General features: G+C 37.3%; 1 protein-coding gene across 1 annotated transcript; it reads left to right on the top strand.

Annotated features, from left to right (window-relative positions):
- The first annotated feature begins 5997 nt into the window (after window positions 1-5997).
- Window positions 5998-14479, top strand: LOC133854007 (NAD-capped RNA hydrolase DXO1-like). Its single transcript, XM_062290028.1, has 2 exons — window positions 5998-6355; window positions 14427-14479. The coding sequence occupies exons 1-2, from the start codon at window positions 5998-6000 to the stop codon at window positions 14477-14479; spliced, it is 411 nt and encodes a 136-aa protein (XP_062146012.1).
- Window positions 14480-15792: the final 1313 nt, after the last annotated feature.

Below are 15792 nucleotides of genomic sequence, written 5' to 3'. Positions count from 1 at the left end.
TTCTCCAAGAACCCAGCCCCTAATCCAGCCCACGTTGCAACCTAGTCCAGCCCACGTTGAAGATACCCAGCTTCTATTAATCACAAAAGAACCGGCCAGCAAACTAAGTTAAAACTCAATGTTAGTTTGTTGAAGATAAGAGATATTTTTTACTAGGGATTTGATTCTTGTACAACACCAATACAACAACTGCACAACAACCCTTCACATGAGGGTGGGCCCCAGTATATGGGACCCACCCTCATGTGAGGCCTGGGGCCCACCCTCATGTGAGGGATTGTTGTACAATTGTTGTATTGGTGTTGTAAATCTAACATTTTCCTTTTTACTAAGCTGAGAACCTTCTTCCACCCACGTGATTCATCTCCCCTAGCACATTAACTTGCTGCCCAAGTTTGATTCACAGCACTTGGATCAATTTTGATCCAGATGATCATAGCCGTTCAAATCTATATAAAAGAGAGGCAAATCCCCTTCAATCGCACCTCTCTTCTTCTTCTTTCTCTATTATTTTTTTTCTGCAGATTTCCTTCTTCTTCTCGCTGGTTCTCTCTATTTCTTCTGCACCGAAGAAGTGCAGAAGCTCCCTTCTATTCTCTCTCTGTTTCTCTTGTCCAAAACAGCAAGGAAAAAGGATTCTCTCCATCTTTTTGTCCTCTCTGTGCAGCAGCTCTATACTCGGGCTTCATCTATCTCTTTCTCCGTTTCTGTCTCTGATTCAAGCAGCAAAGAAAAAACAGAAAAAGAAGAAAGAACTCCCTCTTTCTCTCTTTACTGCAACTGCTCTCTCTCTCTCTCTTGCTCATTCTCTCCTTTTGTGTGTTTAGTCTTTTGGGAAAAGAAAAGAAAAAGAGAACAAAAAGGAAGTAAGGAACAATTCTTGATGGACCCATCTCCTTCTCTTTCCCACGTAAGAGCATCCCCAGCAGGTTATGTAAACCCAACTTTTAGCTAAAGTAAATGGTAAAAACACACAAAACTCTCCTCCAACAGATTATGCAACCCCACGCCAGAATACATCCATCTTCCATTTGTGAACAGTGTCACGCCTCATGTGGCGTGACACTGTTCACAGATGCATCTTATATTTTATTATTTTTTCTTACTTTTTCTCACTCTCTCGAAGCTTCTTGTTCTTTCTTTGTTGCTTGCTCTTCGGCGTTCTCTCTCTGTCGATCATGCTTGGAGGATGGGTATGGTGGCGACCGAGAAGAGGACCACCAACGTCGAATCGCTCGGCGTCAACGAAGCTTCGCTTCCCTAACCCAGCCCCACCGGCGGCGACGATAAAGGCCCAGCAAGCGAAGAAACCCGTGGCCAACACCACCAACGCGGCACTTCACTGCTCTTGCAAGCCCCTCCCGCACAAGCTTGAGCAGAACCCATGGGTCACTGTGTTCATCTTCGCCAAGAACTTCGTCCTCCTTGTGGTCCTCGTTGGCCTGATCCAATTGATCCGTAGACTCGCCGTGAAACCCAGCGACGCCGTTTTAGATTGGGATTTGGGAGGATGGGTACGGGTTGCCAATTTTCTGGAAGTTTCTAAGTTGGGGCGTATGGGTTTGGGTTGCTGATCTTCCGGAAGTTTCTGGATTTGGGTTGCTGATCTTCTGGAGGTTTTTGGTGGTCTGGCGCTGTGGTGGTGCGGTGGCGATGCCGTGATGGTTGCCGGTTGTGTGTAGTCTGTATGGTGTGCCTATCGGTCTGTGATAATTCTAGTTGATTCCGGTTGGTTGATAATGGTGTGTTGAGTTACAATGGGTTGATTTTGATCTTGAAATTGCAGGTAGTTTGGTTGATGAAATAATTGTGAGACGATTTCGGTTTGCGAAAAGGAGTGGACATGAGGTTTTAACAAAAATAATAATAAAAAAAATTAAAATGATTATTTTAATAAATAGATATAAATTTAGATTATCTGATGGAAGATAGTTTTAAAAGTTGTTATGTAAACTAGCAAAAAGTAAGTTTGGTCATGTAAAATAGATTGAAATTTACATAATCTGCTGGGAATGGTCTAAGTCCACCTTTTATTTTTGGTAGTCAACTTAAAAGGTAAAAAGTAGCAAAGGGCAAAGAAAAAGGAAAATATAAAAAGCAATGAAATAAAGGGACTCTTTAATATCTTAAAATACCATTTTGAGATATTTGGTGAGGCTTTGATTTATTTTATAAATTTCTAATTTATAAGTTTTATTTTAATGTTTTGTGATTTTACAGTTTTTATTATTTTAAGTATCTATCGTTTTAGGTGCTGTTTTAACAGGATATTTCAAGTGGCGTATTTAATTAATAAACCATGCCGTTATAATGCCCGAGTAAAAAGTAAATGTTTTATAAAAGCGCCATTACGCCGCCCAATAATTTTAAAAATCATTAGGCATTAATAATGTCGTTATTCTACTCAAGTTTATAAAATGATAACATTGGAATTAATTATGTAATTATTTTAATCCACCTGTTTTTAAAGTATAAAGCCCGTTAATTATATTAACGAAGTTAGTAGGTTTACTTAGTATAAGCCATATGTTGGCTTAAACATGTTTTGGTATCTCACTATTTCAGTTATTTTAACTGAAACAGTGCCTGCCTTAATATTATTTAATAAAATGTTATGTTATTTTGGGTTGTAAAATCTAATTGTAAAAATTGTGACTTTGAACTATTATACCTATTTTTTTTATAAAAAGGGTGTTATGAGATTGGTTTGGATAAATAGATATTTAAAAGTCTTAATAAATGCCGTAATAAATTCCGCATAAAAGATTAGTAATAAAATGTAATTGGACCAATTTTATATGTCGTGGTAATGTTCAATCGAAAATAGGAAATAATTTTTAAATAGGAAATTATATTAAGAATTAAAGGTCAGAAATTAGAATAGGATTAAAATGTAATTTTTAGTGAATTATACTAATTCACTATTTGCTTGTATTATATATGTATATATTGCAGTAATTATATCTGTAAACGCATTTCCTGAAGCCCGAAGAACTACTGTGAGTATTTCTTACTCACTGAGGATGATACGTGTAGTGGTTTTTGATTATGTGTTGAAGTCTGCTTTATTTAATTGTATGCACATGGTTTGACATTTGATATGTTTAACATGCTCTGGTTGAAATTATGTATATGATGCTGTTTGCATAATCATATTATGAGTTATGAATGGGTTAATAAAAAGACTGGAGGTTTAGGTACCAAGGCGTCAAGCAATTGACTAGACCAACGGGTAAACCAAAAGTTTAGGTATCAAGGCATCAATACACTGATAAGACCAACGGATAAACCAAAGATTAAAGGATTAATAACAAAGCTGGTGAGCATAGACCACCAATGGGAGCATAGGCCCCCTGAGAGATTTAATAAAGCATAGGCTTCCATTAATAAGCAATGAGCATAGGCTCATAATGAAAAAAGTATAGGCTTCAATCTAACGGAGCATAGGCTCATAATGAAAGAAGCATAGGCTTCAATCTAACGTAGCATAGGCTCATAATAGGTAAAGCATAGGCTTCAAATGGATAGAACATAGGTTCTTATTAAGGTTAATGCAAGAAGTATATAAGGATGTGCACGTATTTATATAACTGTCATCATTTGATCATTGCTTAGTGTACTTTTAAATAATGCAGTATTTCACTGTGGTCAAGGAATATTGACTCACTTACCACAGCATAAGATTGTGGTGATAACCGCAATCTCATGCGAGTTTTTGCAGGGTGGATCGAAGGTCAAGACTACAGGAATAATTATTTTAATATGCAATGTATTTATTAAGTGCCGCTTGTGGCACATATGTTATTATTTGGATGTAATTATTATATCAGAATAAAACGATATTATTTTTATATATTGAGGTTATTTAGTCAGCTCTGATGTGTCATTGTTAAAGAAAAATTATATTCCGCTGCTAATTTATACCTCTGATGAGTTAGTAATGTCACGTGGAAATCGAAAAATTTTCACTTACGCTTTTTGTAAAAGCGGGGCGTTACATGGCGGGCCGTTAATATTCGGACAAAAAAATGTAACAAAAGTACCAAAGTAGTTTTTACCCTTAAACTCAGGTAATAAATAAAAACTCAGGTATTTAACACTTTTTCTTTTTCGTTTGTTTTTTTTTTTAAAAAAAAAAAAAAATGTTTTTATAATTTTCAATTATTTTTTCATTTTTTTTAATAAAAAAGTTTTCTTTTTTTTAAAAAAATTAATAATAATTTTTTTAGTTCTTTTTATTATTTTGTATTTAGTTTTTTTTTTCAAATTTATAAGGAAATTTTTGTCTTATTCAAAAAAATTTATGGTCATTTTGTCTTTTTGTTGGTCTTAGGGGGGACATTGACATTTTTTGGTAGTTTGAGAGGGGGACATTGACACAATTAGTAGTTTGAAGGTATATTGACAATTGACTGGTAGTTTAAGAGATATATATGTACTTTTTCCTTAAGTTTTATGTTTAAAAAAAAAAAAATCTTTTAAGGCCCCAATTATGATAAAAATAATTACAAATAATAGAGTCCCAAGATATTGAGACATTAGAAAAAAAAAAATGAAAAGTCACATTAATGGTACCGCACCCCTAATTCATCCTCTAATTTTATTGTTTAGTAGTCGGGGAAATAAATATTAAGAAAAATTGCACCATTGGTCCTTATGGCTGGATCTAATTGCAAATCACTCCCTGTGGTAACAAAATTAAATGGAGGATCCCTCTAATAAACCATAATAACAAATAGGTTGTTGAACGTGTTTTTCGTCAACCATTTTAACAGTTGTTGTTACCCCGCAACGTCAAAACCAATTAGAGGCTGGCACGTGTAATTTTTTTTTAAAAAAATATTAACACAAAAATTTGATTTAACACTTTTTAGCACAGTGGCCAACTCAGTGTACTAAAAAGAGAAGAAAAAAAGATTCGCTTCACATTCAAAATCTAGAAAACCCTTAAAACCAAAGTGCTCTCTTTCCCTCTTGTACCACTAGTCTCCCACCGCCACCATTATACGGAAGAGCCCTGGCGAAGCTGAAACTCTCAGAGAGTCGAGACCTAACGCGGATAGAGCGCAAGATCGCTGGTCGAGCGGTCCTCTTGGCGGGTCAGCCCAGAATTGGCAAGACCGCCATCGCCATGGGCCTGGCCAAGTCGCTCAGCCAGGAGACCCCGCTCACCATGCTCGCCGGCAGCGAGCTCTTCTCGCTAGAGATGTCGAAGACCGAAGACCTAACCCAGGCCTTCTGCAAGGCCATCGGTGTGCGCATCAAGGAAGAGACCGAGGTCATCGAGAGAGAGAGGACGTGGAGATCCAGATCGATCGCCCTGCCGTCGCCAGAGCAGCTTTTAAGACTGATAAGCTGACCCTGAAGTCCGCAGAGATGGAGGTAGTGTACGACCTGGGCGCAAAGATGATCGAGGCGCTGGGGAAGGAGAAAGTGCAGAGCGGAGACATGGTGGCCATCGACACGTGAGGATGGGAGGGGGAAGAAGGGGGCGTTAAGTTTGGGGGGAAAAAAAGAAAACCCTAGAAAGTTACTGTACATAAGGTGGAAGAAATGACACATGTGATTGTGGAAAAAATTATGTGAAATCAAAAATTTGTATTAATATATTTTTAAAAAAAATTACATGCGTCAGCCTCTTATTGGTTATGACATGGCGGGATAACGGTAACTGTTCAAATGGTTGACGAAAAACACGTTCATTGACCTATTTGTTATTATGATTAACCAGATGGATCTCTCATTTAATTTTGTTATCACATGGAGTGATTTATAATTAGAGTCAACTATAAGGACCAATGATGCAATTATTTCTAAATATTACTTGAAGAATCGAAGAAAATAATACCGTGGGATTTAACTTGGCCAAATCTTTTGCTATTGGGCCGAGTTAAACCGAGTCGCATCACCAACTCAACCTCTCAAACGCAAATAAATTCCAAAGCGGCTCCAAGCAGAGACACACACGCACGGGATCGATCAAACAAAATTCCGCGAATGGATTTTTCGGAGCAAGACGCTGATGTATTCGAAGAGGACCACAACGACGACAATCGAAGCCACGAGGTCGAACAAGATGGGGCCCACTCATCGTCACCGTCGTCGTCGTCTTCATCCGCCGCCTCTTCATCAACATCATCATCATCGTCCACCTCTTCGTCCAGCAGCGCCAGTGGGAGCGCAAGCAGTGGAGGAGAAGAAGAAGAAGTGGAAGAGAATGGCGAAGACGCAAAGAACAACAATGGAGGGCATCATGGGGACGAAGAAGATAAAGATCTGTTTGGGTCTGATAACGAAGATTACTGCAAAACCCCTGCTATTTTATATACTCATTTTTCTATACATACTCCAACAAGTTATCTATTCTACTCTCTATTTTTTTCTAATATTATTCTGTTGGAAGAGACGAGAGAGAGAGAGAGAGAGAGAGAGAGAGAGAGAGAGAGAGAGAGAGAGAGAGAGAAAGAATGATGAAAAATGGAATTGACTTCTAATATAAAGCAAGTGTGTGCTTAAAGTGTTAACAAAAATAACAATGCTGAAAATAAATAACAAAAGAATTTTTGTTAACGAAGTGGAAACTCAAGATGAGAAAAACCACTTCGGGGCAGCCAAACCCAGGATATTCACTATCAGAAGACAAGACTAGATACAAAGTAGTAACACTCACATACCCCTGATGCAGTGGTCGTATCTTGCTCTCTAACGTGTTATCCAATACGAACGCCTCCCAACCAGGTCTCCTACCTGAAGGGGTCTTCAATGGAATCATTTACCTTAGGGCCGACCCCTAAGATAGACTTCAGTTTAAGCGTAGCAACAGCACACACAACAACGGTTTCAGAGAGATCGGATCAACTCAATAACCTCACAAAATAACTCTCTAAGCGCTAGTGGAATTCAATACCGAATTCATGCAGTTCTCAAGCCCAGGGGCCTCTATTTATGGGCTGAAGGTTCAAATGGGCAACTGCTTTGATAAATATGGGATTCATTCGAACGGTGGGACATGGGACGTCCGAACGGACAACTGTGCGACCAAAATTATGAGATTGTTTAAGAGCCGCGTCCGGAAGGTGAGGCACTGTCGTCCGGACGGTCGCACGTCTGCTGCAAGTAATTTCCTTATTAAGGCTTCGTGCGTCCGGACCAGAGGGATAAATGTTTGCAGACAATCATAACAATTTAAAAATCTCTCAAGTCTCAACCACAGAAATCACCAAAAATGAGGCCTCCTCCGTCGCTTTTTTCTCCATCTCTCGATCTAGATCTCCTCCCTCTCTCGATCTCTACATCTCTAAGTTGGCCGATCTCTCAGGGTGGTGGCGATGAGTCGTGCGGCCAGGCCGGTGGAGGTGAGTGGTCGATCGTCTTGTGGAAAATGAGAAGAGAGTGAGAGATCAACGGATCAGAGAGATCAATGAGAGAGAGAAGAGAGTTTTGGGGAGAATAGAGTTTTGTTTTTTCTTTTTTGATTCAGGGGAGAAGAAACGTGTGAAGAGAGCTGAGAGAGAGATAGCATTACATGTGAGGTAGACTTTTAGGAAGAAATGTTTTTTGAAAATATTAATAAAAAAAAGTCAATTTTGAAATCCCAATATTGGTGCGCACGGGACATGAAATTTTCATGTCTCGCGCGCACACCAGCCAATTGTTTTTTACTTAATTTTTTTTAATCTATATAGGCAAATGGAGATGTGGGTTATTTGCTATGTGACTAATTGGCCATATGGCAAATAACCCACGTGGCTAAAATTTTAATTTCTCAAAAACAAAAAATTAATAAATTAGCAACGTGGGCAATTGGTGACGTGACGAATAAAGCACGTGGCTAAAATTTCAAATCTTAAAAAAAAAATTGAAAAAATTGAAAAAAAAAATGAATATTTTAGCCACATAGCTTATTTCCCACGTGACTAATTGGCGATGTGGCAAAAATCCATGTGGCTAATTACCTACGCAAAACATTTCGCGACGTGGTGAAATCGTGACGTGGTTAATCTACCATGTAGCGAAATCACCACATGGCTACAGTATCGGTTACAGTAGCCACATGCGCGAAAATACAAGTTTTTTTGTAGTGATTGGATAATAGCATGCTAGATTGCTCATTTAACAAATAAATTGCCGTCTTTCTTTCTTTCTTTTTCTTCTTTTTCTTCTTTCTTTCTTCTTCTTTTCTTTCTTCTTTTTGTTTTAATAGCAAAAAATAAAAACATTAACAAATAACTCAAAATAAAAATACTCCAAAAACACTTAAAACTAATTTGGTCTTCACGTACATCACATCACATCACAACCAAAAAGTAAAAAACATCATCAATCATCTACGGACTAGAAGGTAAACTGTGAATAACAATTGATTTTATTTTATTTTTTTTGTGTAGTTGCTTAGAAATAAGAAATTGATAATAGAATGAGATCTCTAATTACGAGTAATGCTAGAAGTCTTTCATGTGTCACTTCAAAATGATTTGACTTTTAAAATCATCGTTGAGCTTCTGATTGATCACTCTTAAATTTGATCAAATGATAATTTTAAAAGCCACCTCATTTTTTAAGGGACAGAAGAGTGACACATGAGGGACTTGTAGAATTATTCATCTAATTACATATTTTAGAGCCATCTATGCATTTAAATGGTTAGACAAACTTATTATCTTTCCCTCATTTCTTTAACTTTCCCTTATCCATTCAATTTTTAGTGGAATTTTAAGGGGGAAAAAAAAAAAGAGCAGTGATATAGACAAAACTCTTTATCATTTTCTAATCCCACAACATAACTGTTAAAATTACCATTGGATCAAAATTTAATAGTGATTTTAAAAACTATGTCAAATTTGGGGATAAGATGATATATGATAAGAGTCTTGCATATGGCATTACTCTGAGAAAAAAAAAAAAAAAAAAAAACCATTTTCTTCTAGATGAATGAGAAAAACCACCTCTTCTTCTTCTTTTTTTATTTTTTTTTTTATTTGAGTAATACATAGGAAAAGGGATAGAAAAATCACTCTTGATAGATCACTTGTAATTTTCTTGTAATTTTCCTCATGTGTATAATTTACTTTGGGACCTTCTTGAGTACCCAAATAGGCTATAACTTAATTAACAAGTATATATCTTTCTTATATTGATATAGTGGATGGTTGGATTTTAATTTTCGAAAATGCTCAAGATTCTACAATTTTTATTATAGTTTCTTTACAAATTTCGTGACAGTTCATATATATATATATATATATATATATATATATATATATATATATATATATATATATATATGGTATTTTATAGGGGTGATCAAATACCCGCCCCAACCCGTATGCCCCGCCCCGCACCTAAAATTCCGGGTTTTAGTTTTTTCTTGCGGGTACGAGTTCAAAAATGATATACCTCTGCAGTGCGGGGCTGGGCGGGTTGCGGGTTGGAGGTTTTTAAAATCCCCGAGGCCTCGCCCCGCAAAACACCTAAAGTCTAAAAACCCTACCCGGCCTTCGTCATTTCCAGTTTCTTCTTCCTCTTCTTGCGCCGCCTATCCTTCTTCTTCTTCTTCCTTTTATCCTTCACCCCCTCACCCCCTTCCTCATTTCGTCTTCTTCCTTCCATTTCTGAGGAAGATTGGAAGGCACCTTTTCTTCTTCTTCCCAGAAAAAACCCTAAGTTCTTCATCTTCCATTTTCTTCCCATACATCACACAGTGCCATGGCCTTTATCAATCGTTCCCATCTTCGCTGGCTTTTCTCCGGTCCTGTGGCCTATGGGGACGTCATGAACGTACGATGTCAAGACCAGGAAGATCGGCTTCAAGACCTTCGGTTGTGGCTCTGCGATTGCGTCATCGTCCATAGGCTGGTGTTTCTCCCATTCTGGCCTTTGTTGCTATCATTTCTTTATGAATATGGCTTGAATCTAGGTATTGAATATGGGTATTGAATCTTTGCTAGCATTCTAGGTATTGAATCTGGCTTTGATTTGATTTTTCTCATGTCTTGGCTTGCCCCGGGGATACCCGCACAACCCGCAAACCCCGCATCCCCCGCCCCGCGTCACCCACCCCCTCCCCGCACGGATGTCACTGGTTTTATGCGGTTTAAGGGGGTGAATTTGTAAACCTGCACCCCTGCGGGGCGGGGCAAAAAAAAAAAGGGGCATCCCCGCCCCATGCTCAGTTGTGACGTCCCATATCGCCTGGGAATGAGGATGTGCTTATATGTATAAATGCACCCTTTTATGACACAACGCGTTTTAAAGCCGTGATGGCGATGAACCTATCAAAACTCCGCAGTTAAGCGTGCTTCTGCGAAAGCAATCTCAGGATGGGTGACCTCCTAGGAAGTCTGATTTGGGGAGCCAAAAGCGGATAATATTGTGTCATTGGGGGTAGGTCGTTACATCAGCCCTAGTATTTTATAAAAATAAGTGTCACATAGTAAATCATATTCTAGTCCGGGCCGACTGAATACTTAGAGAGAATTAGGCAATAGCTTAAGGCCCCAAATAGTAATAGTATAATTAAGTTTCATTTAAAGATAAACTTTTAAGGCACCAATTATGATAAAAATAATTGCAAAGAATGGAATCCCAAGTATTGAGACTTTAGAGGAAAATAAAGAGAAAAATGAAAAGCAAGACTTAAAATGAAAAACTTTTAAGGCACCAGTTGCTCTTACTAATTCCCAATCAGCTTGTAAGTTGTTTCTTTACTGTTTGATTGAGAGTAACCACAGGCCTCCATGTATTTTCTTTGCAATTGTGGACCATGATTTGTAAATGTACATGTTGTGAATCTCTTGCAATTCAAATATTCAAGAGGCGGTTTTGGGAGTTTCAAGGAAGCAAAATTATCTCATAAAATGCAAATAAAGTTACAAGTATGTTACAAAGACAATACAATTGTCCGATTCATATGTAGTCTAATTAAAACTTATCCTGTTAGAATGTCCAATTAAAGCAGAAATTGACTTGAGAGCCTTCCTTGTGATGTTATTCTCAAAGAGTATGAATTTTTTCACCCTTGTTTTTCAAGCAGACACATATTTGTATGTGTCCATATATATATATATATGAGTTTGTGTGTGCATGTGGATTATTTGTCGGATACATACTCTATTGCTAGTTTTAATGTTTTCATCAATCTTGTGTGCCTAGGGGTGGGTATCGGTTCGGTAGGTGGTTCAGTCGGTTAACCGACTTTTGTCGGAATGCAGTCAATGAATTATTTCGGTTAAGTCAGTTGAGTAGATTAATAAACGGTCGGTTAAGTCGATAGGTCGGTTAATAGGCAGTCGGTTCAATTGGTTAACATGGGTAATGAAACGACGTCGTTTTTATTTTCTTTAAAAAAAATATATATATATATATCAAATATTTCGTTCTTACTAAAACAACGCTATTTCGTTTTATGTCGATTCAGTTAATCAGTCGGAAATAAAGGTGGTTCAGTAGGTGGATAATTTGACCACCTCTATGTGTGCCTTTTATGATTACCCAGTTAGTGTCAGTGAAGTTGAAGCACTTTTTGAGATTTACAAGAGTATATATCAGCGGTTCTGTGATTGATTTTGGGTTGATAAGCAAGCTAGGTATGATTGTGCTTGTGACCAATGCCTCTTCTCTTCAACAATTTTTCTATCGAGGTATACTTTTTAACCTGATTTTCCTTTGTTTCTTTTTGCATCCAAACTCCAAAGTATGTTTTCATGCATATATATATGTCATATTCCATGATGTTGATGATGATGAAGGTGTACGTTAGCCTTCATCATATTGCTTCAAATATATATATATAGTACGTGACAATATTTAATACACTTACTCTCCCCCCGTCCCCCCTTTTCTCCCCCATATTTTTTTGGTTTGTGGCCCTCGTATTTAACATATTTAGTTTCTGAGTTTTATATATATATATATATATATATATATATATATATATATATGCATGTTATTTTTAGGGATCACATTTGTTATACTTGTTTGTTGCAATCTTTAGTACACATCCATCTAGATGGAGATTATGGAGCTTACAATATCTTAGTCCTGAACCAATGATAGGTGTATTGGAATTTAAAGCGAATATTTCTCAAATATATATATATATATATATATATATATATATATATATATATATATATATATATATATATATATATATATATATATATATATTTTATAAGTAATAAGCCAATTTCATTAAAAGCGTGAGACGGCCCTTAGTATACTGGGAGTAAAAAAAAAAAAAAAACAAAAAACAAAAAAAAAAAAAAACCTAACTAAAGAAACGAGTAAGAAAGTCAAGAAACCTAAAAGATAAGGGGAACACATAAGCCGTAGTCCAAAGATACAGAATGTGATAGGAGGATAAAAGTTTTACAAAGGTCTTCTCCACGTCCTCAAAGCTCCGGTTATTCTTTCCCTCCATAAGCACCAAATTAAAGAGGCAAGTGGGTGCCATTTTTCACAGCGTAGCACTCATCGACCAGCGCGCCCAAAGACTACCAAAAAAGGAGTAGATCGATAACCCGTCGTTGCATAACCCAAAACAATCCAACAAGCGACTGAAAATAGAGTACCACAAGGCAGAAGCCAAATATTTCTCAATTTTTTTGAATAACATATGATTGGATATATTCTTCATTTTCATATACCAATGATTTTTTTTTTTTTTTGTTATGATAATTACAAAATTGTGAGGGTTGACCTCCTGCTGGATTATTGTTAATTATATGAAATATTAATATAACGTTAATTATCTTCTTGTGCCTACGTACATTAATCATCTGATGAGTTTACCTAGGCCAGGGCACCTTCTGCTGGACTGTTAATTATATGAAATATTAATCTGACGTTAGGCAGACATTTTATATGTTTAATTAGATGAGTTGGAGATTAATAGACTATAGCCTCTGTCTCTCCCCCACAAAGATAGGAAAAGAAGAAAAAAGGGAAAAGAATATTTAGTGTTTATTTAAATCTTATTGCATGGCTTCTTCTTTTTTTCTTCATTTGTACGTTATGCTATATATGAACGGCTGCTTTCAATCAATTATGTTTGTTTTGAGATTGGAGTAATTCTACGGACATGCATGCAGATCTTTGATCTGTTTGATGTTAAGCAGAAGGAAGTCATTGATTTCAGCGACTTTGTTAGATCACTTAATGTCTTCCATCCCAATGCTCCTCAAAAAGACAAGATTGATTGTAAGTCGTAAGGAAATGATATAATTACCCATCAAAATGTTGAAGGGGAAGAGTTTCTGGAATGTTTCTACCCCTCAAAATGGTTCATGATGTTGGAGAAAGCTCCTCAAACTTCGACATTTGGCTAGAGGTCTGATCCGATTTGAGGTGGGTACTGGAGAAAATATCCATTTATGAATGGATAACTGGCATCCTTTTGGTGCCTTAGTGGAGAAGTTTGGCTTCCGAATTGTGTACGATTATTGTAGCAAATTGGAGGCCAACTTAAGTTCTGTCTTGAAGGATAGTATATGGTGTTGGAGACCAGCTCGCTCTGAAGATATTGTAGAAATTCAAACTAAACTTCCAAAAGTGCACTTGGATATTGTTGATTCTCCTATCTAGACCATCTCCCATTCTAGTGTTTATGTTAGTGCAGATACGTGGAACCACTTCCGAATTAAGAGAACCTGTGTCAACCGGTGGTATTTGGTTTGGCACTCTTACTCAATCCCTAAGCAGGCTTTTATTCTTTCATTGGTGTTTAAGAATAGACTTACAATTGGAGATCGAATGCTTTGCATGGGTGTATAAGGGCGACATTACTTGTGTATTTTGCCAGAATGGTACAGAGAGTAGAATTCACCTATTTTTTGGTTGTGGGTTATGTTCTCGCTTATGGTGAATTTGTATGGAACGGTGTAATATACCGAATCCTCCTAATGATTGGGAGGATATTCTTGAGGAAGGGTGTCGAATCTGGAGGACGAAGGCCATGAGAGGGGTTCTTTGTTGGTTGGTGTTGAGTGCCACCGTTTATGAAATTTGGAAGGCTCGTAATGCTATTCGGCATGGAAGACAGATCAAAACTGAAGAACACATATTGAAATCTATCATCTGGGAAGTCCGATATAGAGTTTCAGGGAAAAGAAATTTTAAGAAGAATCTGAAGAATATTAGTTTGTGTTTGAACTGGAACATTGATGTTAATGTTTTGGTTTAATCAAGTTGTTAGTTGGTAGATGAGTTTACAGAGGTTTCCTCTGTTTTGTTTGTGGTTTAATTGTTTTGTCGGTGTTTGTAAAGTACTATTCTTTTTGTTAATATCAATTTCTACTTATTCATTAAAAAAAAATGATATAATTACCTTTAATTGCCAAGTGTGGAGTACTCTGGTGTGTTATCCACAGTGCTGGTCCTAGTGTATAATAGATTTTTAATCTCTAATTTTTGTTCTTGTATTGCAGTTTCATTTAAGCTCTATGATTTGGATATTACAGGCTACATTGATAATTTTTAACGCAAATTCAGGATTTATGTTTGGGATGTTGGCAGGTCAAGCAAATGTCAATTTCACTTCTTTGTGAATCGGGAATGAAGTTGGTAGACGAGACCATTGAAATAATACTGCATGTATAAGGTGAGTTTTTGTTACAGACATCCCAGATTACGAGGTAGAAACAGTTGCATAAGAAAAGAATATAATTAAACCCATTCTAGATTGCTCCTCTTTCAAACTCTGTGCAAGCCTCGAATTTTTTTCTTTTACCTTTCAGCCTGCTGGAGGTCTTTTGGTCTAAATGGGCTGGGCAATGGGAGATAGCCCTCTTCTGCATAGGAGTCGGACAAAATATTTGACTACTGCCTACCGCCTACCAATTGCCACTGAATCGCCATCAACCACCTACTACTTTCACTGAATTTCGGTGGTTGGTTAGTTGGTATAAAAAATCTATACCGATTGGTTAGTCGGCATAAAGGATCATCAATTGGATGAAGCATGGGAATCTTTTAATGATTGTAAAAGCCTGTTTGGTTTTCTTAAGGATACTCTTGTGGGTAGGTTGATAACTGAACTTTCTTATTCGTCTGACCCCCGCTGGCTACAAAAAGCTTGTGATTTAATTTAGTCTTGATAGTTTTGAAAGAGACATCAGGCCTACTTCAACCGGATATCCTCACTAAGCTGTCCCTCTCGTTAGCAAGATCTCAATTGCCTATCCCTGCCTCAATGATTCTGAGATTGATGCTGGAGAGAGAGAGTTTGTCCCCGATGAATATATTGTGGTTGCTTGTTCTCCATTATCGGCAGTTCTATGATATTTTGTTGAGCTTACACTTCAAGTATAACGACATCGATGCTGCTGCTGAGCTTGTGATGGATATTTATAGATACTCAGAGTCTTCTCCAATTCAAAAAGATAGGAAGGACCTACAAAAGCCTAGCCTTATTCCAGCGGGATCTGACAATCTCAAGACTGCGTTAAAACTGCAGATTGTGCCTGATATTCTGCAGATGGATTCTGTACTCAAAGCGGAAGGTAAACGGGAACTAGTAACTGTTAGAAATGGGAAACTTGCTGTTTGTGACTGGGCTCTGGCCAAGCTCATCAATGGGTGCAAGAGAAGTGGGAAGATTCGTGACCTGTCAAATCTCTTACTCGGCATTCAAAAGAAGTCACATTCTATCTTTATTCAAGAGTAAAAAAAACGTAAGAAGAATGAAAAGGAGCTATTTTTTACCGTCTTTGCTAGGGTTGCCTTAAGCTAATGTGTTTGATAATCATCCAATCACACCAACTATTCCAAAGGTTGCTTGCCTGCTTGCCTGCA

The sequence above is a fragment of the Alnus glutinosa genome, chromosome 13, assembly GCF_958979055.1.
Source record: "Alnus glutinosa chromosome 13, dhAlnGlut1.1, whole genome shotgun sequence".
Taxonomy (NCBI): Eukaryota; Viridiplantae; Streptophyta; class Magnoliopsida; order Fagales; family Betulaceae; genus Alnus; species Alnus glutinosa.
This window is presented reverse-complemented; position numbering and strand designations above follow the sequence as displayed.